Raw genomic sequence first — 26,449 nt, 5'->3', positions numbered from 1 at the left:
ACATACCGTACAAATTGTTTGCTCAACTTTGGCATCTTGCCTCAGAGGAATTTTTGTCATTTGAAGGCTTTAAATCAGCTATTTGAGCCACTCACAATTGTAAATAATAAGCTATTAGTTTATAAGAGACATGCTTGCTGGCATTTCAAACATCTCCGAGGGATCACACTGTCTTGGAAACCCCGTAATGCCTATGGAACCGAACGCTGTTAAAAAGAAACCCCAAAACACTGCCCTGGGAAAATTCATTTATAGAAAATAAGTGAAATGAATAGCTGTTTTTAGCCACATGGTCCTCATTTTCTTTTTATTGCTTTAACATGTCTTCACTGGAACATGTTACCATCGGAGGCTGCCGGTGCCAGCTGTACACCTGGCTCAAGCTGGAAAGAAACCGAGCTTGGCCTTTCATCTCTTCTGTTTTCTGTTATGATTGGAACCAAGGATTGGCCCCAGATCAGACAAAGGGTGAGCTGAAAACCATCCTCAGAGCCGGTTTCTAGAGGAAGCCTTATAGGGTTGTGGGTGGGGGGTTTGGGTTTTTTTTTTCTTTTTGGAGCTCTTGTATCAAGTTTATATACTGGCAGAGGCAGGAAACCATTGTGTACAATATGGCAAACAGAGCTAGCAGGCAGCCAGGCCAAAGGCTGTAAATTATGATTTTAATTTCTTGGTTTATGGTTTCTTGTTGACTCCAGATCAATAGGAAAAAGGTGCGTTGAGCCACCTCTTTTAATTAAAAGGCTGCTGTGCTTAGGCTTCAGTGAGGGATGGGGAGAAGTGTGAAAAGGGGATGCCTGGAAGCAGATGCTGGTTTCCCGCGCGGGGTGTGTTGCTTTCCTCTCCGCTGCCTCGTGCTTTCCGCAGGCCAAGTTTCTTGAGGAGAAACCCAAGTGCGGCGCAGCACGCTTTGCGAGGTTTCCTTCTGGCCTGTTTCGTGTTTGCGTTCTCACATCCGAAGCCAGTGGACCTTGTTTCCCATAGAATAAAAAGGCGGTGTGTCTTAGTGGGATCTTCTGCTTATTTTAAAATCATTCCCGTTTCATTTCACCCTAAACTCAGGACGCTTTCCCTGTGGTGCTGAGAAATCATTAGCATTTTGCGCCTAACAGGTGCAGCAATATTTTTCTTTCCGAAGAATTTCCAGAGCGAATTGCACATCTGTAACAAAGCTTGTATTTTTCTGCTCATCGCCTTCAGACATGGCCATAATTAAATGCAGATATTAAAACTGAAGCCTAGTTTATGTTCCATAATTCTTAGGAGAATGACCCGTCGTATGATACTTGTTTGAAGTCTTAGTTAACCTTTAATCATTCGATGCTGAGTCTGGCTTTGATTTTGCTGTAGGAAAAAGTGTATTTTGCAGAATCTTCGGGAAGGAAACATGCCGATCCTGCGGCATCGCTCATTGTGCTGGGAATGTTACGTCTGAAATCTCTTAGGTGGTAAAGTCTGTGGAATGAAGGCTTTTTCCACTTCCATGCTTGGGCTCTGCCCCTTCTAGGGCTGGTATCCAGTATCGGAATAATAAGGTAAATGCTGCTGAAGCTAATCCGTGTGATGGAGAGCTGGGACAGCTGAGCAGGGTGGCTTGGTGCGGGTCTCGGGTACAGAATTTCATCAGTACTAAGCTATGCTGAGTAGATCTTTGAGGAAACACTTACAGGTGTTAGAAAAGCAGAACTAGAAATGTTAAATCTTCAGCACATTCCATGATAAAATCGGAGCCAAAAGCTCTTCAGAAGCATGCCTGCTTGTTTGTTTTTGCCTGATGGGAGGTGCTGTTGAACTGACATTGAGCTGTGTGATAAGCCGGCCACCGCCGTGCCGAAGAGCGAGGCGAAGAATTCCCCTCGCCCGCTCCCACCCGAGCGCGCGGCGTGGGAGCCTGAGCAGGCGCCTGCTCCCGTGGCCGCAGAGAACCTGCCTTCCCCAGGGGGTTTGGTTCAGCGCCTGGGGAGCTGGGCTCCCCGTCGGAGCTGGGAATCCTTGGGCCGATCGCCGCTTGTGCGAGGCGGGCAAGGAGCCAGGTGCCCTGATCAGCCCAGCCCTGCTGCACCGATCTCCTGAGCAACCCGGCGTTTCTAGCACGTTCGACCTCCTGAATTCTTCATCCCCGTGCCAGTGGTTGCTTTTCACAACTCCTTCCCTGTAACTATCGCAGCTGTTTCCTTTGCCAAAGAATGAGAAATAAACTCCCCTAGCTCCAGCCCAAACCTGGTAACTGCTGGCGAGTGGCTTGTCAGCGGGGGCTACGCCAGGCGATGGCGCAAGTGAAACGGCGGCTCGTGGAGGGAGGGACACGTGTTGGAAAGCTCGTCCCCTCGTCATCGAAGAGGCTGAGCCCTGCATCTGCCATGGAGCAGGTAAAGCTGTCAGGCCCCGGGGAGTGGGCCTGGGGTCCCCCGGCCTGCGGCGATGTGCTTGGGGCCATGGGGTGTGCTGCTGGTGGACAGATGAAAGGGGGGGTTATCGTGGGCATGCACTCCCCAAAACATTTTCTTCCTGCCGTGTATGAGTGCTCGGCCAGCTCACTTGCAGTTTGCACAGGAGAATGGTATTGAGGGGTGGGGGTGGGAAAAAACCCATCCTGGGCTTGATGTGGGGAATCGAGGCTTTATAAGCTGGTGCCTTCCTTCCTCCTGGGGCTGGCTGAGCCTCATTGGGGCGTCTTTCAGCCCTGACTTACAAATGCTGTCGCGGGCTTGCTTTGGCCTGCGAGCGCTTCTGAACCCTAGTGAGAGCTGGGCATGTGCCCAAGAGCACGTGGGATCCGATCCGTGGCCCTGTAAGGCTCCTGGAAGCCCTCTTAAGCTCACAAGCTTGGAAAACGTTTACTTACCCCGTGCTGAAAGATCCGCGTGGGCAGTCCTGGTTCTCCTGTCGCAAAGGACCTCTCCCTGGTAAGCTGAGGAGCTGGGAGAGATGCTCGGCTTCTGGGACTGGCTGCAGGTAGGCCTTGGTTTGGTCCCCAAATCTCTCTTTGCTTCAGCTTTGTCTGTGTGCCGACGATGAAAGCGCTGCTGTGTCTCTCCTGGGGCTTGGGAGGATAAGCGCAGCAGAGATTTGTGAAATGTTGAACGCGGTAGAAATTGGGACTGGCTAATGCCGAGAGAGCTCTCTAAGCGCCACGCCGCCCTTTTCACACATACTCTTCGTTTTCTTCTGCTTCCCCCAATGAATCCTCATGATTCTCATGTTAATAGCGGAGACTGTTACATTGCGTATTGCGGCATTCTCCTGTGTTGGCTGGGCCTCGCGTTACCGGACGCGTGCTGTTCTCCTGTGGTTAAACACACAGTTTTGAAGATCCTTCTGCTTCCTGTGCGCCCTTTGCCTGTGCCTTTGGGGAGGGGAGGTGCGAAGGCGGGGAGGTGCGGGAGCCCCGGGCGGCTGGTGGTGGGGTAGTGCGGGAGCCCTGGGCTGATGGCCGGGAGGTGCGGGAGCCCCGGGCCGCCAACGGTGGGGAGATGTGGGAGCCCCGGGCGGTGCGGGAGCCCTGGGCCGCTGCTGATGGGGCAGTGCGGGAGCCCCGGGTGGCTGGGCAGTGTGGGAGCCCTGGGCTGATGGCCAGGAGGTGTGGGAGCCCCGGGCCGCTGGCGGTGGGGCGGTGCGGGAGCCCGGGGCGGTGCGGGAGCCCCGGGCCGGTGGCGGGGCGGTGCGGGAGCCCCGGGGCGGTGCGGGAGCCCCGGGCCGGTGGCGCTGCAGCCTGCAGATGGTGCCAGAGACGCGGACAAGAGCGGAGCTGGTCGCTGCTGCGCGGCTTCTGCCCCAGCGCTGCGGCGCCCGCGGCCCGGAGGTGGTGGGAAGGTGACGGGGGAAGGACGGGGAATCCCTACCACGAGTGGTCCGAGGTTCAGGGAAAGCTGCTCTAAAACCTGCTGCTTTAGGGGGTGGGGACTATGACCTTGAAGCAGGAGAAGCATTGAGAACAAGACTAAGATGTGGAAAATGTCCCTCGCTTTTTATAAGAAGTTCTTTATAGCTTCATCATTCTTCTGCGTTGTATCTGCTCTAGCACCAGTTAGGTCCCGTCCTGGAGCCGGTTGGTGCAGTGAAAGGTGATGGATGCAAAGCAAGCAGCGAGGTTTGCTCTTTAAGCGCCCTGCGAAGAAGAATCTCTGAAGGAGGTTCGCATCCACCATCAGCCTCGCGTGCCGGAGGCTGCGTGCCAGCTCGCTTCTCCGTCCTGTCTGGTGTTTGGGCGTCTGAGAGCATTTAACACGGTTTAAAAAAACCTCAGGATGGTCAGGGAGGCTCTTGAATTATTCTTTCATTGGGAAAACAAGGATGTCTGGAGAGCAGCAGTATATCTGCCATGGTTCATAGCTATCATGAGGCTGAAATACTTGCTCTCTTAATTCGCCAGATTGACTGTTTCCCTTGTAGCCCTCGTAGTTGGTAAGTATTGGGGGTCAACTACAGGTTCTAATGAAAGAAACCCCTGGTCCCTCCTGCTGCAGGGGATGTCTGCTTCCAGCACAAGCCTGGCATGAGAGCTCTGTTCACACTGGGACCAGCTGGACCTGCTCAGCCAAGCACAGTCTCTCGCATTGTACAGAGCTGGGATGCATCTTTCTCTTCTGACAGAGGTGAGGCATCCTGCCGTGTCCCCCAAGACCAGGGCCTCTTCCTGCTGGTGGTCGGGAGCAGCACCCTTGGAGGAAGCTGGGACCAAACGGCCGCTGCAGATGGCACTGGGTGAACTGGTGGTGGGTAGTGCCCAACCAGGCTCTGCAGGCTTGGTTTTCTTAGTCAAAACACGCTCGCTGGCAGCGCTCCTGCCATGCCCCATGTGTCCACCACGCTGATTCCTCTGCTGGATCCTCGCTGAGCCGCCCACGTGTGAAAGGGATGTTAGTTAGGGACTGGCTCTTATCTGCCTTTGCAATAGCCTGTGGACGTGATTTATTTTCTGCGGACAATCCAGCTGGCTGCCGAATGGGGTAGCGTGGCTGGCATTTTCCTTTAAGTTTGGTTTCTGTGGAGACTAGTTTCTTCGTAGGTGATAACTTTACAGAGGAGACTAATGACCACATGTTGATGAAACACTGCTGTGAGCCCATCTGGAACTGACCCGCGTCTTTGGGCAACAGCTGGTGAGCAAAGGCAGCGGAGGGAGCTGCCCTAGCAAAAGTGGAAGAGGTTGACCCCTTTTTTCTCTGACAGGGCTGTTAGCTTTTTAGGATCAAAGCTTTTCACATTTGGTCCCTGTACTTGAAGAAGCTCGAGTGTTTCCACTGCAGACATTAGCAATTCTGGCTCTGCTCCCTGCCACCCATCCCCAGATCCACTTTGCGAGCATTCTCCTTGAAACTGTAGTTTACAAAAATAAAACCTAGATTAAAGCCAGTACAGCTGCCCTGAGGTTTGAATCAATGCTGGTATGATGTGTTGCCAGAGAGAATTACTCAGGAGTGTGGATTAGAGCTGTTTGTCTCCGAGAAGACCTGGTCTTCAAAGCCAGGGAATTTTCCCAGCTCTAGCTGGTGCATCTTCAGCTACGCGGCTTTGGTGCCCTTCTCCGTGGGCACCAGCCTGTCATCTATCTCCGGTTTTATCTCCTTCTTCATCTCCTTTCTTCCTATCTGGTTCAGTATTCTCCCATGCTCTTCCTTTGGCTAGAGCGTGCTGGCCAGGGCCGCCCTCCCGCCTTCCCCATTGCTGTCTCTCGCCAGCTGTAAAAACTTAAATACTTTAAAAAATATTTCTCTTCCTGTTGGGAGAGAGGTTAGGGGTTTTTTTGTTTTGTTTGCTTGTTCTAAACAATCCATGCTCCTGCAGCACTGCTGAGGGTCCAAAAGCTCAAGGAAGGTTTAGAAATTCCAGTTCGTAGCAGCTGCTGGGGCTGGGGAAAGAGATGCTGCCGCTGAGCTCTTGCAGGAGTTGTCTGCAGTGCTAGCGCCATATGGCAGCATCTCAAAGCGGCAGCGCGCGGGCTCGTGTGCCGGCCTGCGCGCAGGGAAGGCTGAGGCTTCGCAAGAGCAAAGGGCTCAAGTCAAGGCTGGTGTTCAGCAAAGCGCCTGGGGCCAAGTTTTCCTCCACCCCGTGCCCCGATAGTGCCCGCTGCCAGTGGAAAGGGCTGCAGCAAACGGTGGCTGGTGTCTTCTCCCAGCCACGGCAGAAAGGCAGCCCTGGCCGTGCGGTCTGTACCGGGTCCTGCCCGTCCCACGGTGAAGGCAGGGTGATGCTGGTTTCCCAGAGCTCCCGGCACTCCTGCACATTGTGCTGCTCCTCTGCACGGAGGCTACTGGCATCTGTCCTTGTCCCAGCAGCGCAGGCTGGTCTGAGCTGGGCTCTGCAGCAGACCTGGGTGGCTCACCTTCGCTTGGATGGCTTCAGCTTTGGCCAGAGGTGTGCCTGACCGGGACGTGGGCTCCTCGCCTCCCTTGAAATATCAGCTCTCGGTAACTAGCAGAGGGATAGTCTGCCTCGAATGGGGATGGGATTGTTCAGGGAGCCATCTCGCCATGTGCGGGATGGAAGGCAAAGCGGAGAGGGTCATAGTACTTGTAGAAGCGGTGTGAGAAAACGAGCCTGCCCAGAGTCACCTGTCCCCTGCCACGGGGGATGACGAGTGTAACCCAGGACCTGAGACTGTATCCCCTGCCTGGGGAATGAAGAGTAAACCAATGGCTCCGTCTTCATGCTCGGCTCCTGCGTCTAAAGCTGAAACCCTGCACGGAGGTTTGGAGTCCTGCTTTGGGTTGAGGCTCGTTGTTGACCTCCAGTGCTGGTGCACCCCGTAGGGCCACATCAGAAGCGAACGCTGGGTTTCTGACTGCAGGTTAGACCTGATGCTGGTGGGAGGAGGGCTTACGGGCGGCATCGCCACATGAAGCGAGTCGTGTTGCTTCCCAGCTCTGAGCCCAAATCCCACGGCTGCCAGGCATGCCGTGGAGCCCTGCCTCTGTCTCAGGGCAACGTTTGTTCTCCAGGGACTCTGCGTTCTCAGTTTCTAGAGCCAAAACTCTCCGTGGCTGTGATTCTGCTGTTGAAGCAAGCGAAGCCTTCCACGGGCGGTCTTTGGACAAGCTTGGGCTCTGGCTCAGCACTGCTGACATGAAGCATTCTCCGCCCCTGGTGTCACCTGCGTTTCTGGGGATTTGTTTCTAAAATATGCTAGAAGAAGGGGAGGAAGATAGCGGTCCCAGGGGAGTTCTGGGTTGTGAACCCCATCGTACCGACCGCAGGTCACACCAAGCTGGAGCCATCGGAAAGAAACTGGTGTGTGGTGGCTGATGGGAAGGGAGCTGGTCCTTTGAGCAGGCTGGTAGGAAGTGGTGGAGAGGAAGGCGCTGGGGGATTCTCCAGTTTTCGGAGAAGAAATGACTGAGGCAGCGCTGGATGCTTTGATGGATTCAGGCTTTATTTATTAATGTTCCATTTTTGGCTTGTTTGTCCATCTCCTTAACAAGGTCATGGCTGTAAAACAAAAATAGCATCCATGATGGATCTCAATCTTGCCTATTAAATCTCTTTTAAAAATGCAGTCTGGATCTTTAAAAACAAAAATCCAGCCTGGCACAGAGGAAGGGTGAGCCACCAGATTCCCCACTGAACAGAGAATTTCTTCCAGCGAATGAGGACCTGCTTCCTTATGTGTCGAGACCCCAGGACAGTTTAATTTCTGTGTCAGTGCTAATTGATTGGAAGCAACAATTTTGCCAGACAAAGCTGTAAATTAGTTTCAAATGGGGGAAACAGGCCACCCACTGCCCAAATATCATATTGCAGTAACAACATTAAACATAGAGCAAACCATAACCCAGGGAAGGAAAACCCAAGTGAAACCAGATTTCCACTCATTCCCTTTCCCCAGGAAAGTGGAACCAGATGGCTTGTGGCTTTGATAATAAGAGAGACTGATTCTTTCAGATACAGCTTAAGCTAAGTATCACACAAAGGGATGGGCTGAGAAGCAAAACCTCACAGGCATGAATTCTGCCTCTGGAGACCATCGGCATGTGAAACCCTCCCAATAAAAACATTACAGAAAATTGTCTTCCTAATTGCAACTGAGCCCTTCTTGCTTGGACGGCCCCTCTCATCGCCTGGTGCGAAATACCAGCACCGCTCCCACAAGTTTCAGCCACTTATGCAAATCCCTCCTTGCATTTCATGCAAGGCAGCGGGTGCCCGCCCTGGCTGGGAGCGTTTGCAAAGTGCCTGTGCGGCAGAGTCTGGCTCCCTGCGCCCTGCCTCTGCAGCCAAACTCCTGGAGTGATCTAGGGACTGTCGGGGCGAGGAGTGCTGAGTAGCTCTGAGGTTGGGCCACAGCTTCGTGGTGGAGCTTGGGCTGACTCATGGTCTCCGCTAACTGGGAGCTCTGCCGCCTTGGAGCCGTTTCCTCCATCGCTCGCCGGGTCCGACGCTGCGTGGGTCTGCATTCGCGGCCCCGCGCGCGTGGTGGGCTGCTGGGTTGCAGCCGCGAGCACTGCGCTGCAGTGAAAGCTCACGTGCTCTTGGTTTGCCTGTGTGAAACGGTCAGATTTGTCCATCTTTGGTTTGCGTTACCTTCAGGGCGGGCTGGAAACAACTGCCAGGTCCTTCTAGAGACCAGGTGGGCTGCGTTGAGCATCAGCACACCAAAACCCTTATCTGATCCAGGTCTGGTGCCATTCAGGAGGTAAAATTTCTTCTGGATAAGGATCTCTTTTTGGCTTATTGTCCCCTTGTGAAGCAGAAGGAGGGACCCCATCGTGGGGAGACTTTCTGTCATGCCAAAGACAGCCCTGCCTGTGCTGCGCTGCCTGCTTTGTCTGCATCTCCTGCCCTAAGAGGGGCACTGGCAGCAGCAAATCCTGCAGTATGTGAGGGAAGGCCCCACCGGGACATGAAAGTGTGAGACCTGGTTCCAAGTTTAGTGCAATTATGCAATTATCCGCATATTCGTGTAGCATCTAGGGCTCTGTTCACACGTTGGTGTGCTGGGGACAGAGGAAAGCTTGGTCTCTGCCCTAGAAAAGCTGGTGGGAATTCCTTATGTCTTCCGTGGAGTTTGGTTCTGGGCACAGAAAACTTCATCTCCTCTGGGAAGTCCTCCTTTCTCCGAGCTGGTGCCTCCTGACTGTCACAGTGCCTCTGGGCTGTGGGGGGACCTGAGGGAAAAGCTTTCTGCCTTCTTCCCGTTTTCTGGTTTTGTGTTTGGTTTTAAAATAGTACTTTTTTCCAAGCCAAGTCTTCCCACAGCCGCCCTGGGAATTGGCTTGGCAGGGGTGTTTCCTTGTGCTGGGGAGAAGCAGGTAGGTGGTGAAGCGAGCAGTGGTGGGGCAGAGACAAGGAGCTCCTCTTGGCAGCCTTTGGGAAGCTCACAGGCTGCCTGGTGATGGGTTCAGGGGAGCTGCGTGTGCGTCGTGCTTGGATGAGGGCTTTGAAAAACCATCAACAAATAATTGCCATTTCCTCTTTGCCTTGTGGTGAGGCTAGATCCGAGCCTGAGAAACCGCTGTTGCTTGCCGTAATGATACACAAAACAGAAATCTCCACCTAACCCAGTACAAAATGCTGTGCAATCACTTCTGAATCACTGTGGGTTGCTTTAGCCACAGATGCAAAGTCTGACATCCAAACGCACAACAGAAGGTGGGTAGGAAGTGCTATGCAGACCTACATATGCGTGTATGCTGGTCTCTCCTGGTTGCGGAGGGGTTTTTCTTTCTCCTCTTCACCCGGCGTAATTGGGGAAAAGTAGAGTTGTTTGTGCATGGATCCGCTGGGCTTTCTGCCGTGCGGTGAAATGCTGAATGATGGGTGAGGCTGGATGGCTAACCGGGCCGGTGAGTGCCAGTGGTTGGCTTCTGCCCTCGACTGGGCTTGTGCTGCTCCGCAGGCTTTGCTTTGGTCACGCGTGGGTGGCAAAGGCAGGGCACAGCTTCAGTCTGCAGCCCCTGAGTGTCCTGGCAGCCCTGGCAGGTAGGATCCACGGGACGGGTGCTCATCTCGGCCCCGGTGGGAGCGAGGCACCCGAAACGGGGCAGGACCTCCGTGGCCGGGCAGGACCTCCGTGGCCGAGCAGGCCTGCCCAGGTGCAGCCTCCTGGCCTCTCCCCGGAGCTGTCTCTCACCGCACACATGGACAGCTTCTAGCAGCCGCCTGTCCGGAGGCCTGGCGATGCTCTGGCTGCCGTACCCCCTGCATCTCAGCCGCTGCCTCGCAGCTGCGCCGTGCCCTTGGAAAAAGCCATGTACAAGTGCACGTGTACTCAGGGCAGCCGGGGCCGGGCTCTGCCTGACCAGGGGCGAAGCTGCTTCTCTGTTCCTTTGGCAAAGCGCTTGTGAAACACAGGATGACAGAGCCTCAGAGAGGATAGGAAATTCCCATCGCAAGCGGAGAGCACCCTGTGGTCCTTGAACTTGTGAGGACTAGCAGCTATCATTATGCATGCGGCATCTTCCCCCGGGTGCCTACAGAATTACAACGCGGGGTTCTCCCAGGCTAATCGCTGTTTTGAACAACAAGATTGATTGCTTTCTCCTTTAATTATTTGCAGATCACTGAGACTTTGCAAAATGCTCTAGGTGACAGAAACCGCAGTTTAGTGTGTTAGCATTTGCCCATCTTGGGGATTTTTCAGGCTCAGCCACCAGCAGGGCTGTGGGAAAGGAGGAGTGCAAACATCGATGTCCTCTAACGACCCGACTCGCGTACATGCGTTATCGCCTGCCTTAATGTGAAGCTTTGGGGAGCAGACTGGGTGTCTCCTCCCTGTCCCTGATCCCTTTCTGATTACCGCGGATGGATTCAAGCACTTAACAGCTTTCGGCTGGTAATTTGCAGCTCAAAACCGTCGGCAGCAAATGAGATTGTGCCCGGTTGTGTGACACCGGCAGCCTGGATTCAGCGCGGCTTCCAGGCGGCACCGCCTCGGGTACCGGCGGCCCCGGCGCCCCCCTGCTGCAGGCTCCTCGCCCTCCTGCATCGCTGCTGACCTGGAAATCGTCTCTGCGAGTGCTTTGTATCCGAGTTGTCTGGCGGAGGCCCTGCCTGGGAGCCTTTGTGGAGTGCTATTTAAACCTCGCAGATCTCTGCCTTCTTAAAAGGTCACAATATCTGCATAGACTTTTACAGCTAAAGCTGCTGGAGGGCTGGGGAAGATACTGTGCTTGTCGAGGCACAGTCGGTGGAGAGCAGCTATTCCCGTCCTCACGCAGAAACAGCTTTTCTTGTTCTAGGGAGGATGCCTCGCTCTCGGGCTCCTTTGCCTGCCGTGGGGTACGCAGGCGCCAAGTCAAAACGCGGGGCTCATCCGAGGCTTCGAAGCCACGGCCGTGCTATCTCCTCCGGAGCTCCCGCTGAACAGCGCGGTGCAAGCCCGGGAGCTGGTCAACTGAGCGAGTCCCTTCCAGCATCCCACCTCCATCTTCTGGCTCCCCAGGGGCGCAGGAGGGAGCTGTGTGGGGGCTCCGCTGTCCCTGGGGTGGCCCCAGCTCCCGGCGGGAGCCGGAGGACCTGTCTCGGGCCAGGTAGGAGGATGCCGAGTGCCACTTTGTCCACTTGACGGACGGTTTTTTGTGCTGAAGAAACAAATGAGCTGTAGGGAAATGCACGTCTGCTATATATTTCCAATTAAAGCACAGCTTGGTGCTGATTAGATCTAGAAGTTACATCAAGAAAGGGGAAAAATGTAAATAAGCAGTATTTCCCCCCCCCCCCCCCCCCCCCCGTCCTTTCGACAGATGGAGCCGTGCTGATTAGATTATCTGATCTCTTTCTGAAGAACAAATTGTTGATGGGAAGCTATCTTTGTGGGTTCGAGGTGCGCCCGGCGCTGACTCTGCTCCGGCTGCGGGGATGACGCTTTGTTTGTTCCCCGTGTGCCGAGCTGCTTCCGCCGGCCCCGGCAGGCAACCGGCGAGGCCTGGCCACCGGCCCACGCCGTGTCGGCAGCCACCGGCCGCTCCTGCTGATGACGGGCTGGCTCCGTCTGCTTTCGGGAGTAAGGTTTTTCTTAAATGAAATCACTTCCTTAGAGTAATTACATCAGCTAATTAGGGACCTAATTGGCTAATTAGAGCAGAGTGACAGTTCCTTTGCTGTGCAGGGAAGGAACACCGTGTAACGGCAGGAAATCTGCAGCGCTTCTCGCTGCCAGCGCCCGTGGTGGTGGAGACAAGTGGTGGAGGAGATGCTGGGTGAAGCCGTCGGCTCGTGCTGGCCTTCGGCTGCCGCGTCAGCCGTGGCTGGAGGGACGCAAGCTCCAGGCCCCAAGAGCTGCCGTTGGGAGCAGGCGCTCTGCTCTGCCCCGTGCCGGGGTTGTGGGAACGTGGGCAGGAGCCGTGCTGGATCAGTGCGGAAGGTCTCCTGGGGAAGTGGGACATCGGGTGCCATCAGCCTCCAAAGGCATTGGCAGCAGTGACTGGAGCGTGCCAGAGCGCTGCTAGCTTGAGCCCGTGCTCCCTTCCCCTGGGCTCAGCTTTGGCGGTGTGTCTCCTCGGCAGAAAGGTTTGGGAAGGACCAAAGGGAAAGGATGGATTTTACTTTCACCGCCTTTTTGTTCGCTTCAGACAAACCGAGACGCGAGTCTGTGGTTTGGTTTGGCTGCATCTTCGGGAAGCCGTTGGATGTGGTTCGGTTGTCGAGGGCCTGGGGTGGGAGCTGGAGACCTGGATGCCGTTCTCCGCTCTGGCACTGGTTTGGTGTGGCCTCGAGCAAATTTCTCCACAACCCTAGGCCACTTTTTCTACTCTTTTGCCAGCCTTGCCTTATAAGTAACCTCCTTGGAGCAGAAACATGTCTGTGTGTATCCACAGCAGAGCTCTGATCTTGTCTGGAGCCACATACGCTCCATCTCAAAATGACTTGGGCACCTAAATGCTGCCTTACTATTTCTGTGAGCATCCAGATCTGAAATTTAAGTTCTTGTTCATGTGTGATCTAATGCTAAAGGACCGTAAAGCCTGGCTGGCATGTGTGTTTCTGCCAGCAGGGTCCCTAGGCACCAAGATGTCCGTTACCTGTTATTCCCAGCGCATCCGAGTCTTCCGTGTGTTGAACAGCTTGTGTCTGCCTGCATCTCGGGATGCACAGAGTAGGTGTTCCTCAGCTGTCCTATCCAGGGGCCTTGGTCCAGTAAGATCCACGAGGGCCAGAGCAGTCATCTGGGTCAGCTTCTGGGAGAGCAGAAGGTGGTAGGTACCTTCTTACCTTCAACCGCAGCTTGCAACATGCACCCGGGGCAGGTAGAGGCTGGACGTACCAGCCTGAGATGCCCTCAGTCCTCTGCTTGAAAAGGTCGTGCTTTGCGTGAAATAATTATATACGGAGACATGTGGTACGACCCCATGTCTTTATGCATCGATGCGTTCTTTCATCCTAAAGCTCTAGGTAAGCCAAAATTGTGGCCCAGCAAGAGCCAGAGGTGCTCCCAAACTCCATCCTTCCATCCCTCTCATTTCGTAGCGTCGTCCCGAGCTGTGCGTTGGTGCCAGTTCGCACTGAGCGGAGGAAAGCCCGGCCAGCGAGGTGGCCGTGCCGCTGCTTGGGAGCAGGATCACGGCTGTGGGTCTGCTCCTTTCTGGCAAGCCCAAAGCCCCAAGCAAACTTGGTTGCAGTGACTGAATTTCATGTGAAAACACTGCAAAGTGGAATTTCTCACAATCTTCATCCGACGATAAAACCAGCAGGCTGCCTTCGCTCACAACCCGGCCCCTGCGCACCCCGTGATGGATATAACATCAGATTGGAGTCTGGACCGAGGGCCAAAACCAAGAGAATTTTGTATGGTTTTAAGTTTATTGTGAACATTTCACCAGGTTCTAACATATAGTTACTTGTTCTGGTAACTGCTTATTCGGTATTTAAATTACAGCAAAGGATACTCCCTCTGACGCTGTAACGCAGTCTGCAATCTTCCTCTTGCTTTATGTCTTTGCCACGAGGCTCGGCGCAGCCACGCCACGGCCCTCTCGGGGGAGAAGTTCAACCTGCTGCGAGATGTTTTTGCAGCTGGAAGAAAAAGGCCTTGTAACGCTTAAGGATAAATTGGTTTCAAAGTATTTTTGTAGTGCATAAAATAATATTTTATATATATAGAACAAAACAGGCAAGGAAAGGATGTTAAATTCCTCCAGTAAACTGCTCAGGGAATTTTTGTTTGACTCGTGCTTCTACCAGAGGAAAGATCTGACTGTGATCACGGTGTTAAGTGCCAAGCAAACGCCTCGACCGGGAAGCGAGGCTGCCCGCGGTCTCCAGCGGCTCAAGGGTGAAAATCGGCAGAGCCGGGCGCTGCCGCGGGTGGGGGCTATGGCCGGGTGGGCAGCGCCGGGGGCCGCGGGGCGAAGCCTCCTTCGGGCACGCGGTGCCTCGCTCCCTGCCCTACGGCCCCCATCGGGGGGATGGAGAGCTCAGCCTGACGACGCGGGGACCATCCCGGCCCCCTCGGGCGAACGGTGGGCTTTCCTTCGCCGCCGTGGGGTGATGTGACTTAGCTCGGGAACCAGCATCTTCCTGGCAGAAAATTTTTAAATGGAAAAAAGCTTTCTTAAAACTGGTTGTTTGCAGAATTTGGGTTTCCTGGGGAGTTTGCTCAGCTAACCTAGGAGAAAGCAGCGCTCCTGAACAAGCCTTTCTCTTGTCTTTCTTACTTGAAATGTAATTTTGGTTTCTAAAGTAAAACAAAAAAAATCCGTTTCGAATCGACGTTTTGACTTGAAATGTCATTTTGTTTTTAATTGAAGAACCAGAGTGAAGTGACATTTTAAGTCAAAATGTTAATGTTTTGTTTAGACAACTCCCATGGGAAAATTTGAAACGTTTCATCAGAGCTGACGTTTGCCTGTGAAAGAATCCCCAAACCCGGGGTTTTCTCCGAAGAGGGGTGAGGAGGTTTTCCACGCTGGGTGTTTGAAGGGGCTCTGCCGGTGACCCGCTGGTCAGCGAGGGCCGGGCAGGGCGTCCCCAGGTGCGTCCTTAGCCAGACCCGCTCCTAAGAGCAGAGGAGGAGTGGATTGAACGCTCCTTCGGCGGAGGTGAGCGGGTCACCAGGCTAATGCCGTGCTGTTAAGCTGCTGCATCTCAACGAAATCCTCTGGCACTTGAAATAATGAGCTCTGCTCATTCAGTGTGTTTTATATGCCCTTGCTTAGCTGGAGAGATCCTGCCCTTCCTCCGCTCATCAGGCTGAGCGGTCCATCCCGAAACCTGTGGGTTTCACTGATGCTGTGACAAGGAGACGCTGGATTGCTGCCAAGTGGAGGTTTGCTGTGCCGCAGAGCCCCGTCTGCAGAAGCACCCGCTCGTGCGGCAGCGGGATGCCCCTACCGCAGGGCTTCAGCCGGACTCGGTGGCGATTTCCAGGGAGAAAGGAACAGAAAAGCAAACGGACTGAAGAGGATTCCTCTCCTGCATCACCCGACCCATGTCAGTGGTGAGGTTTCCTAATCCCATCCCACTCCCGTGGCACAAGGGCACAATTTGCTCTTGCTCCGGGGCCATGTCCGCGGCTAAGCGGGAGCAGGTCCTGGGCTGCCATGAGGCTGGGCAGTGCTGGGGGGGCTGGGGCAGGTCCTTCCCTTTGCCCACCTCCCTGGGCTGCCCCTTGCAGGAGATGGAGAGCAGGAGCCGATGCGGGAGCTGCCCGAAGCGCTGCCTGGCGTGGGGAGAGCGTGGCAGTCTGTGCCTGCTGCGTGGCGTCCCTGCTGTGAGGAGCGGGTCCCCAGCTCCTGCTGAGTCTGAACCTCTTCTCCACCTCTTCTTCCTCCCTGTTGGATGGAGGCAGCTCAAAGTCAGACTGAAATTGCAGGGCAGGAGCATTACCCAAGAAGGCTAGAAGAGATTTTGACAAGGTAGAGCATCTCAGGGGCAAGATCAATGAACTGGAAATGTTCAAGGACAGGAGAGGGAAGAAATGCTTTGGCAAAGGGATCTCCCGTGGGCCTGAGAGCTCTGGCAGCCTTGGGGCCGGGCTGCTGTGGGTACGGCTCGGAGCAGGGAAGGGTGAGGAAGAGACCCGAGCCGTGCTCATGTCCACCAGCACGAGCTGGCTCCTCGCTGCAGTGCCAGACCTCGCTCCCTTGCCTTTAACACCTTCGTGCGGGCGATGGGCCCCTGCAGCTGTAGTGCTGCTGGGGGCTGCTCTCCCAGCGCCAGCAGACAGACTGCTGCCCGACGGTACCAGGGATCCGGCGGGGGAGCAAGATTTGAGCTGGCCAGAGCATCTTTAAACCACCAGCTCTGGGTGGCGTTTGCTCACAATACCCCCGTTTTGGTACATGCTGCTGTTCTGTTAGCGGTATCAAACGAAGCAAAAAAACCCCAAAACAGAACAAAAGAGGACCCTTCCCTGCTGCCTGCTTTTCTTTCTGGCCAAATTTGAGAAAATGCCACCGAGCGCTGGCTCCAGCAGCCACAGAAGCAGTTGACAGATTTGCCCGGGTCTCCTGAAACACCCAAGTCCTGGCCGGCTCAGGTGGTTTTGGCTTCTCCGCACTTTGGGATACGTGAGCAGGCAGCCCACTGGCTCCCAGGAGCCAGGGACGGTGCTGAGCCTCTCGGGAGGAAATTAAAAATACATCGATTCTTATTCTCAGACGTCTTGCCCGGGGGTTAATGCAGCGTCTGGTTTTTTTCCCCCCTTGACCAGAGAGAAAAGCTTTGGTGTTTGCTTCTGCCTTGGCAGCATCTCGGCGGTGGGAGCGTGCTGGAGGGCTGGGCTGGGCTGCGTCAGCGAAGGGGCTGCTGGGGGAAAAGCACGGGGCTCTGGAGCCGTTGCAGGCCTGTCTTAAAAGCTGGAGAGGATCTGGCCCTGGGGATGCTCCCGCATCCACAGCCGGAGATCAGCCTCCCTCCCTCTGGCCGCAGCCTGGCACCGGCGGGGTACAGGGAGCGTGCCGTGCGTGCAGAGACGCTGAGAAACGGGACGGGGACAAGGGACTTTGGCTTGGACATTGCTTCAGGCCAGTCAGAGCCCATCTCCTGCACAGAAACATGCTTGTAGCCTCTAAATGAGATTCCAGTTTGGAGCTAATAAATGCTGCCAGCACAGAAAAAACACCATTTACCAAACGGGCCTTCCAGCCTTGCCCTGGCTGCGCTCGTGCTGGGCCCTGGGCGCTGCGGTGCGTCCCGGCATGGTGGGGACATCGCAGCCCTCTGCTATTCCCAAGACACAGGTTTTCCACTTCTTTTCCTGTTTTAGTTTTGTGACAATAAAATCCCTGCAGCGGCGCAGAGCTCCGCAAGCAATCCCTGCTGGTAAAAACACATCAATCTGCATAGCAGCCACCGCGATCCAGGGAGATAGCGTTGCACTTGGTCTGCATTGTTTAGTTTTGAGGTGTTTGCAAATACTAAAATTATCTTTAATTATTGCTCAAAACCAAACAAAACAACATCCCCTGTGTGCATAAACCCCCGCCGTGTTAAAGCGCTGGGCTCGGCAGCAGAGCCGGCTGGCAGGCGCTGCGGCGTGCCGACGTGCGGCGCATCCTCGCTGCCAGCAGGACCAAAACCCTGGAGGGGCGATTAGAAGGAGGCTTTTGGCTTGTCATTTTGCTCTTGTGGGTTGTCAGGCTGCTATGTCTGTCTGTTTGCATTCGCCAGGGTTTTCTAGCCCCCCCTTCCCCGTCCCTTTTCGGTGAAGCTTGGAGGAAGGAGGCGGCGTTGCTGTGACAGTGCCAGGGCGAGCGCTCGGCCCTGGGAGGAGAGCAGGGTGCGCTGATCAAAGCCTGCAGCTGAGCAGTTGGTCCTTTTGGCTACAGCACGCGTCTCTTAATTTTACTTGAAGGTCCCCGGGAGGACGCGCTCGCTCTGGCTGCCAGCATGCGACCGTCACCTCGTATTAATAACGCAGCGGGGCTCGCCGCGTCTCCTCTCTGCGGGGAATATCGCAGCTCGCGCCTCTCGTGCGGAGCATCCTCCCCTTCGCCCGGCCGCGGCCCGGCGTTCCCGCTGGGGGAGGCCAGGAGGGCGAGCTTGGGCGAAGGGTGAAGTTCCCAGCTTCGGCTGGACATTTCAAGTTTCCCATTACCCGGAGAAACCACAGACCCATCTCTACTTTAGTTTAATTGCTGCTTTTCTGAAACACTTCAAAGAATGTTTCTAACCGCAGTATGTGGCACATATTATTAGATTTGTTTTTGGAATATAATGATAAACTGTTGCCATTATGGAGGTAGACGTAATTATCTGAAATCTATTTTAATCTATTCTGCCTTTTAAATATTCTATGTTCCCTTTTAATAAGAGGTAGCATCCACCCTTTGATGTTATAGCGGAGGTGTAGAAAGCTCTCCTCTACTTGCTGCAAATGTTAATTGAATGGCCTCCCTTTCTCTTCATTAGCTGCATTAGCTTGCATTAACACCTTTTAATATCTCTTTAAAATCTTGTTCAATTTACTTTCTTTAATCTTTCCCTTTCCCAGAGTGTTGCATCACTTTGATCCTCATCTTCTTCTTTTCTTTGATGACAACTTTGACTTTAATTTGTATTTGAATTGAAATGGAAATTTCCTAATTCCCCAGAATTCAGTGTGCATTTTACACGGTTTTGGCATCCGCATCAGCATTTGGCGCTGCCCGTGCGGGGAGGGGGGGCCCGGGGAGAGGGAAGGGTGCAGCCGTCGGGATCGCTGCCCGCAGCCGCTGCCCTGACATCCCCTCCTTGTGCCCACGCACGCGGGCGAGCTGCTTTGCTGTCAGACGCCTTGGGGATCCCAGGCAAGGTTAATAAAGGGCTTTCTGCAGCGCCTTGCTCTCGAGGGCCTGGCTCCCAGGCTCTGGGTGTTCTTGGTGATGCCGTGCCGTGTCAAGCTGTGCCGAGCTGTGCCAGTGCTCAGCACCACGCTTCCACGAGGTGCACTTGCAGGAGCAATCCTCTGCTCCTTCCACCCCAGCCGGGCAGCGGCAGCGCTCCCGAGCTGCCCGCAGAGCTTGCAGAAGCCCCCTCGCTGCTTGGCAGCCCCCAGGCCTGAGCTGGGCCAGACAAGGTCTCCTGGGCACAGGCACAAAGCCGTGTATCACCACCTGCCCTGCAGCCGCAGCGGGGAGACGCTGGGTGAAGCCTGGCGGGGGTCTTTGCAGGGGAGCAGGGTGGGGGGCACAGTGCTCTCCCCCTCCGCCGGCCCCCTCCTCGCTGCTCTCGGGGCCGGCTGGGGCAGGGGAAGCGGTGTGGGCAGCACGGCCGGGCTGCAGGCTGCACCGCAGAGGACCTGGCAGGGATGCAGTGCACAAAGAGGGGCGAGGGCTGGAGCACGTTCATCAGGCGCGGGCATTTTTGTGTTTACCGTTTAGCGGCCTGAGATAAACAGCGTGGCAAAGGGTGCTGGCTTCTCCTCTGCCTTCTTTCCCAGGCGATGCTATGGAAGCACTTCAGCCGCCTCATCCTTGCTCATGAGTGAGTAACATCTCAACGTGTCTTTTAGTCCTGCACGTGGTGTTGGGGAACAAGTGGTAGCAGCTTCAGTTTTAGTGCCTGGGGACCTTTCTTTGCTGTTCCCCTGGTGCCTGGGGACTCGCTCGCAGTGCATTGCTGCTCCTGGGCTCTGAGCGGTGGAGGATCCTGTTCATTGCAAACTGTTCCGGGTGCTGAGTATCGCTGCATCCCGCCCCATTCTCCAGGGGTGGATGTGTTCATTCTAGCTGTGTTGTAGACCTTTAATAGCGGCATTGGTATCCTTTCGGCAAGTCACCTTAGCATCACCTTCACCTCAGCTCTTCCCAAATCATTTGGCCTTTTAATTGCAAACTCTCTCTGATGTGGATGAGCAGTCTTTGCCCTGGACTTCATGCCTGGATAATGACGTAGTGATTTCCCCCTTCTTTGCTGGTGTGTAGCACTCCGTGGATCGATGCCCGTGAGCCCCTTTCTGCTGAGGGTCGGTGCTGTGAGCTGTGCAAAGAAGCTGTCTGCAGTCTGGAGCAGAGACCTTGGCAGTCGGCAACGCCGGTGAGTGTTACTGGGGCCTTGTGGCCACCAGCAGCTGGCATCTTTCTCACTCCTTACACTGACGAGTGCCCAGAAACGGGGAGCTCCTGCAAGCCGCAGGCTCGGACCTGGAGGTGCCGGGGCTGGGAGGGCACGGCGGTAGCTGCTAGGGAGCGCAAGCTCCTGAGAGGTGTCTCCCAGCGAGCGGCATTCCTGATATTCATCTCTGGGTTTTGCTGGTTTTCCTTCTCGTTTCTCACGCGGACAGCGGTCAGGCTGGCGAGGCTGACTGTAATGAGAACGGAATGCATGCGTTATGAGGCCAGGAAGGTTCATTGCTCCCTCTGCGATTAAATTAAACACCAGCCATGGGCGCTCGGGGTACATATGGATGGTTAATTGAGTTCTTCGTGCCTACTGCCTCCGCCGTGCTTTCACCCTACAGATACCTGTGTCATCCCCGGGCCCCGCGGCTGACTCCATCCCCACGGAGCTCTGTCGTTGGCAGCAGATGTGCCGCCAGCTCTGAGCCGCTGCCGCTCCAGGAGCTGCTCGGGCAGAGATGCAGAAAGCGTTCTGATTTTTTAGGATTAAAGTATAATAAATCAGCTTACTCTTTAGAAAGAAATATTAATTTTTAAAGACTTTATTCCTGATGCTCTTCATCAGAGCACTTGGTGCCTATTAAAAACAAATTGGTGTGGATTTTAACAATAACATCAGAGATTAATCACTTTTTTCCGAGCGCTTTGAGTAGTACTTGTTGAGTCCAAAAGAAGAGATTGTTGATTGATACATTATTCACAGGCTTGATTTCTTGGTTTCTACAGAGACTTTCTTTCTTTGTGTGCATTCGCCCAGTCCTTTAGATGAATAACTTTGATATGGGCAAGCCCGTTACCATGGGCTGCTGGGTTACATGGCTTGGCTCTTGTATTGCAGCGGGTCGCTTCGCATGCAAAATTAATAAGGAGCGGAGATGAGTCCGCGATCCTCCCTCCTACCTCCCCCGGCCCGAGTATCAGGAACACGGCAATAGTTTCGGGCAGTGCCAGGCGGATGACTTGTCTCTGCGTTACCCATCCCTGCCATTGCCCTCGACATAAGGAGGGACCAGCGGCCCCAGCATCCACAGGACCTTGGCGTCGTGTGCGTTGTCCCTTATGTACAACCCAGGCTGACGTAGGAGCGGTGTAACCCGGAGCTCAGCTGGATGCTGGATGTGCCCCAGCCCATCCCGCCGGCTCGTCCCCCTCCCTCCAGCCCTTTCATCCACCTTCAGCCTCCCGGCCCTTCCTTGCAGGACGCCAGGGGAAGCTGCTGGTCCCCCCAGCTCCCTGCGGGGCTCGGTGTCTCCGTTGCTGCCCGCCGGCAGGCCAGAGCACGAGGATGCGGTGGGCGCTTTCAGCAAACCCAAAGGGATGCTTGCTTTTCAAATGAAGCTGTCCGCCTTCGCCGCGGCTCGGCAGCAGGGGGGATGATGTTGTCCCTCTTAAAGCTGACAAATGATCTCTGTCTCCAGTATGGAAATGAATTGATCTCAAATCTCCGGGGAGAAGGTGTTGCGGTGGCGGAGGAGCGTGCCGTACGGTGCTGCCCTTGTCAGACGACTGCGCGCTCTCGCCTCCGCGGCTCTGCCTCGGAGAGATGGGAATTTATGGGATGTTTTGCATCTTTTTCCTTTTTAATCCCTGTAAAGGAAGCTCTGATTTTTTGAAGCATTGCTCTTTTCCTTCCTTTCCTTTTCTGGGAAGAGGAGCTTTGCTTGGAGGCTCGCGCTTTGCAGATGCTCCTAGGGAAATGGGAGATTTGTCGCTTCCAGATATCTGCGTTTTCACCTGCTCTGTGTCGTCCTCCATTTAAACTAGAGGCAGCATCTAAAAGCGCCTCCCAGGCTGGCGGAGAAGAGCTGTGTGAGATGGAAGGACACAGGGAAGCGTCTTTAAGGGATCATAGCTTGTCAGTGAGAATAATAAATTCCCCGGCTTGGGAGGTACCTTGATGTGAGGTTACAGAGCACGACCTTCCCCCAGGCACCCGTCCCTGAAATGGCAGAGTGCGAGCCCGTAGCAGATGCGATTGTGAAAGAATGAGACAAACTGTGTCTGAGAGCCAGGACTTCGGTGTTTTCTGTCCTTTCTCAGCCAGAGACCCGCTCCTCCTCCTCGCCGTAGCTGGGGTGCACGCTCTCCTGGGCACGTGTGGCCTCTCGGATGGATCAGTATGAGCTTGTCCTCGTGTCAGGCTGAGGTCTTCTGACCTCTTGTGTTGGCTTGGGCTGAAAGGAGCCCGGGGATGTTACTTACCTGGGTGTCTTCAAAGGGCTCTTGGCAAGTGCCGGCTATTTGGGACAGTCAACGGGGACGTGCCGTCGCGGCTGAACCTTGCACCTTGCGATGTCCCCTCCCCAGCCGGGTCTGTGTGTGGGGTGAGGACCTGCACCCAGTGCCACCACCAGCAGATCAGGCGGTTGCTCACCTCAGTCTCATTGCTCCGTGGCCCAAGGGTGCAGGGTGAAGAGGCGGAGGTTGTACGTGGCCGAGGGAAAGTGCCTTTTCAGTCCCAAATTTGGAACGAGCATGGTGTGTGTAACGCTGTTTCGGCTTGCTGTGGTCCTCCCTGTTGCTCCAGATCCCTGGGAGAAAGAAATAACCTGGAGCATTGATGGTTTTCCTCCCTTCTTATGTCCTGGCAGAGATACGTCTGTACACCGTGCTTGATTGAAGTGGACTTCTATCTTCCTGCTTATTTTCCCTGTTTCCAAACCCCTTGGTAAGCCTCATGCACTGGTGAAAACCTCCAGCCGTGAAACCCCAACTAAACCTCAGCCTCTGTGCCTGGGTGGCGAGGAATGGGCCCAGGGACGGGCGGGTGTCGGTGCAGCCTGGAAAGCACCGCCGCCTGCCGGAGCCCAGCCTGCCCCGCGGGGCCGCGCACGCCTGGGGCTGCCCTTCCCAGAGCACCAGCAACGGGGGCTGCTTTATGTCCCCTCTGGGGAAAAAAAACCAAAACCAAAACATGCCTGATGTAGCTTGCGCAATGTCCCATAACAAATTATTGCAGATCCAAAACCCCAGCCCGCGAGTCTCCTGTTCCAAACACATGTTGCTGCCTGATCCTGCCCGCCGGGGCTCCGGCGCTGTGCCCTGCTCTCGTGGGAGCTTTGCGTTAAGGAGGCCGTGTAATTCAAAGCAATTTCATTAGAATCACTAAGTAAAGGTCTGACGACGCCATGTCGTGAGAAGCTTTCCTCGCCATGTTTACATTGCTGTTGAGACTGTATTGTATTTTTACGCTCAATGGCATTTCTCTTATGATTTCCAATTAGAAAAAAAAGACACAGAATCTGAAAACCTTCCTTGGTCAGGTTTAATTAGTTTCTAGATTTGAAGAACGAAGAGCTCCGAGGTGTCGAGGTCCACGTCAAATTAAAACTTTGCTCACTGTGGAAGCAATGGTGGGGAGACGGCAAATTGGATGTGCCAGGGATGCTCTCTGCCTGCGCCGCCTTTGCTATTTCCGCGCTGCCGGCTCGTCTCGTGGAGGGGCGATGAGAGCAGGCGAAGCATGCTGCTGCGGAGAGGCAACGCGTGTTCGCGGCTCTGGAGCTGCCCCTCGCGCCGGTGCGATGGCGAGGGCTCCCAGCGGCCGCGCTGCCCTGGCGCACTGCTCTCCCACCGCCCTCCACAGCTTTACGGCCCGCAGCTGCTTTAAGGTGCCCTTATACATCTCATTACTGGTTTTGATTGAAAAATGGAACAGGTCATTCAGTGTCCGCGAACTGACGGGTGGGATTTTCAGTGCTGGTAGACCCGAGGACCTCGCCGTGCTGGGAAGCTTTTGGGGGCAGGCTGGCTTGGGGACCTTGTGGGAAAAAGGCTGTAACAAAGCAGCTCCTCGATAATTTTTAAGACTATAAAGAAAGGCGATTTGAAAACTGCCGTGAGATTGTGCCCACATGAAGGGGAAATAAACCCGGTCTTCCATGTGCTTTGGTTCAAAAAGCAGTGAGCATCCAGCACAAACTCTGCTTTACTGGAGAAGGATGTCTTCTACGAGGGTGGTTTTACTTCAGAGGCGTATGCACAAGAATGATGAATATTTCCCATTATTAAATCCAGTTTTATTTGCTTATAACTTTGCAGTTAGCTTGGGGGGAAAAACTTTCTGTGGGCAATGTCTGCTTTAGGTTGAAACTTTGTATTTGGGAAGTTTTGGCGAAAACAATTCAACCACATCTGAGAGCAATGGGAGGGAAACAGTCTGCTTTGACATGCTTAAAAAGCAAAATAAAACGCACGCAACAGCACCGCTGACATGCTCGTTGGCACGGACGGTGCAGCAAGGCGGGCGCCTGGCTCCGAGCCGGGGTGAGCTTTAGGCTCAGGCTCGGTGGGCAGGGGGGAGCTGGGCTCTGCGGCCCGCCGGACTCGGTCCCCTCGCAGCTGGGACGTGCCTGTTTGCTGCTCTCGGTGGCTGCATATGCTCTGGTGCAAGACAGATGGGCTGAGCTGGGCTTCCCCTGCTGCAAGCCGCGAGCCTGGTTAGCATCGACCCTCTGTGCTCCCGGCGCGGTGCCCCGGCTGCGTGGAAGGGAGGACGAGAGCAGAGCAAGTGGAAAGCAGAGGGCTGCAGAAGAGCAGGAGATGGGATGCCAGGAGGAGCACTCAGGGAGTCAAGCTCCTCCTCTGTCCTTACCGCAAGGCTCCTAGAGGAAAGTGTAATACTCTTGTATTGCTCGGGCATGTAGCAAGGAGGGAAAGTTGCTCCCAAATCTGGGTTTCTATCAGATAGAAGCAAGCGCCGCAAATAACCAACCCGTTTGATCGTTTGGGGTTAGTCTCGGCCCGATGGGCTGCATTTCCTGCAGGGTTCGGGTCTGCGCTGGATGCCTGCGGGAAGCCTCTCTCGGTGCACGCAGCCAGAGGGGGCTGGCAGGCGGAGGCAGGGGGTAACGAGCCTCCTGGCACGCTCACGTGCTGCAGCCATTGCACCTTTGAGCCGCCGGCTCAGGCATGCGCTCGGTTAGCTGTGTGGGTGATACCAACGTTCAAAGCACCAGCGCCATTTCCTCAGCTCCTTGGGTGAGCTCCTCGTAGCCCCAGGTCCCCTCTCCCTTTTGTCCTCCCTTTAGAATTTGCTTTATGTGAATGCTGAAACAAAAGAAACTGTGCTGACCTGTGCACGTGCCTTCCCTGCATGGAAGGAAGGACCGAAGCGAGGTCCTTCCTGAGGTCTCCAGGGGCTGCGTCTCCTACGCACATCCCATGGGATGCTCCAGCCCGTGCAGGCTCAGCGCTGCTCTCTGCTCAGGGCGGCGGGCCTGGTGCAAGGTGTTTCTGTCCATCTCTGGGACCAGTGTGCCCCATCCCCGTGTGCACAGGGGTACGGGGACTGTGCTGGCCCTGCCCCGCCACCCCGTGTGCAGGGGACAGCAGGGTTAGGATGGGCTGTGCTGTTGGAGGCTCTGCCAGCCTGGAGGAGGGCAAAGACCTGCTGTTGCTTGCGGTAGGGTTCTTTGGTGCTGGCCCGCTTGTTTTGTCCCACTTTGCAGTGGTGGAAAAGTGGGGTTTCTTATGCTGTCAGGCCGGCTCCTGCAGCTGAGGCGTACCTCTCATCCGGGGTACCATGCTCCATCGCCCTCCAAGGAGCCATCACCTGCAAAACACAGCCACCTTGGGCCTGTAGCATCTTTAATACAAAGGCCAAGAGCCATCTGAGCTAAAACATGCCCAGGACAGAGCAGAGCATCCCCAAGGACAGCGTGGTTTCAGAATCAGCGAGGTTGTCTGGGGGCTGGTGTGCAGCAGGAGGGACCATGCTCTCCCAGCATCGCTGCTCCTTGCACTGGGCAGGTCAAATGGGGTTTGGTGGCTTAATTTCATCCTTTGGCCTGGGGGGTTTGAGGGTTCTGCTACAGCCTCTCGTGAGCTGGGAGCATCTCAGGACCAGCTTCGCTGTTCTGCTGCATCTCTGTTGGCCATAGCCACAGGTCTTGTCCCTGGGCGTGGAATCCTGATAGTGCTGCTGGCCAAGGGAGCCAGGGATCAGCAGTGGTAGTGGTTATCAGCTGCAAATACCTGATGGGGAGTTGAGAATGGGGATGCTCGGGCTGCATCTAAACAGGAGCGCATCGGTGATATTGAATTTATTTCACCTGTCCCAAGCTTCTTTTCCTCCCTCTGCTGCAGCTTGGTTCTGCGGCAGGAGAAAAGTACTTTCCCATTAAAAGTTGGGCTAGGTTCTCCTGGGCTGCCTCTGCAAATGCAGCACTTGCGTTCATCTGAAAGGCTCATTGAACAAAGATCCATTTCTCTCCAGATATTTAAATGGAAATCCGGTAGGGTTATTAAGCAGAGAGCAGTGAATTTATTCTGGTCATTTATTATTGATAGGTAACATGACACTATTTTAATAATGTTCTCTGATCCTGCTGCAGCACAGCAGTGTGGGGATGGGAGCAAGCTCAGGGGGAAACCAAATCTCTTTCCCATGTTGCTACAACGTGCTGGTTCGTCTGGGAGCCCGGCTGCTCCCCGGTGTCGCTCCTTCCAGCTGCCCAGGTTGGTCTGGTTCA

General features: G+C 54.9%; 1 protein-coding gene across 9 annotated transcripts in view; it reads left to right on the top strand.

Moving 5' to 3' along the window:
• The first annotated feature begins 353 nt into the window (after positions 1-353).
• The window catches only part of LOC148050334 (uncharacterized), an 81,046-nt gene continuing 54,950 nt past the window's right edge, over positions 354-26,449 (top strand). For 5 of the 9 annotated variants that reach the window (XR_015701570.1, XR_015701569.1, XR_015701563.1 and 2 more), the window contains exons 1-4: positions 4,020-4,133; positions 4,467-4,595; positions 19,239-19,341; positions 19,782-19,893. Coding sequence is in view for 2 of the 9 variants with exons in the window: in XM_087744984.1 (XP_087601110.1) it covers positions 2,268-2,369; positions 19,239-19,341; positions 19,782-19,893 (317 nt within the window). In the remaining 7 variants the exon portion in view is untranslated. Of the gene's footprint in view, positions 469-1,868; positions 2,370-4,019; positions 4,134-4,466; positions 4,596-19,238; positions 19,342-19,781; positions 19,894-26,449 lie in introns of those variants that run through there. The other 4 variants (XM_087744984.1, XM_087744983.1, XR_015701566.1 and 1 more) reach the window with 3 other exon arrangements.

This window comes from Nipponia nippon, unplaced genomic scaffold (assembly GCF_047370975.1).
Source record: "Nipponia nippon isolate SJK-2023a ecotype South Korea unplaced genomic scaffold, ASM4737097v1 scaffold_9, whole genome shotgun sequence".
In the NCBI taxonomy this organism is placed as follows: Eukaryota; Metazoa; Chordata; class Aves; order Pelecaniformes; family Threskiornithidae; genus Nipponia; species Nipponia nippon.
This window is presented reverse-complemented; position numbering and strand designations above follow the sequence as displayed.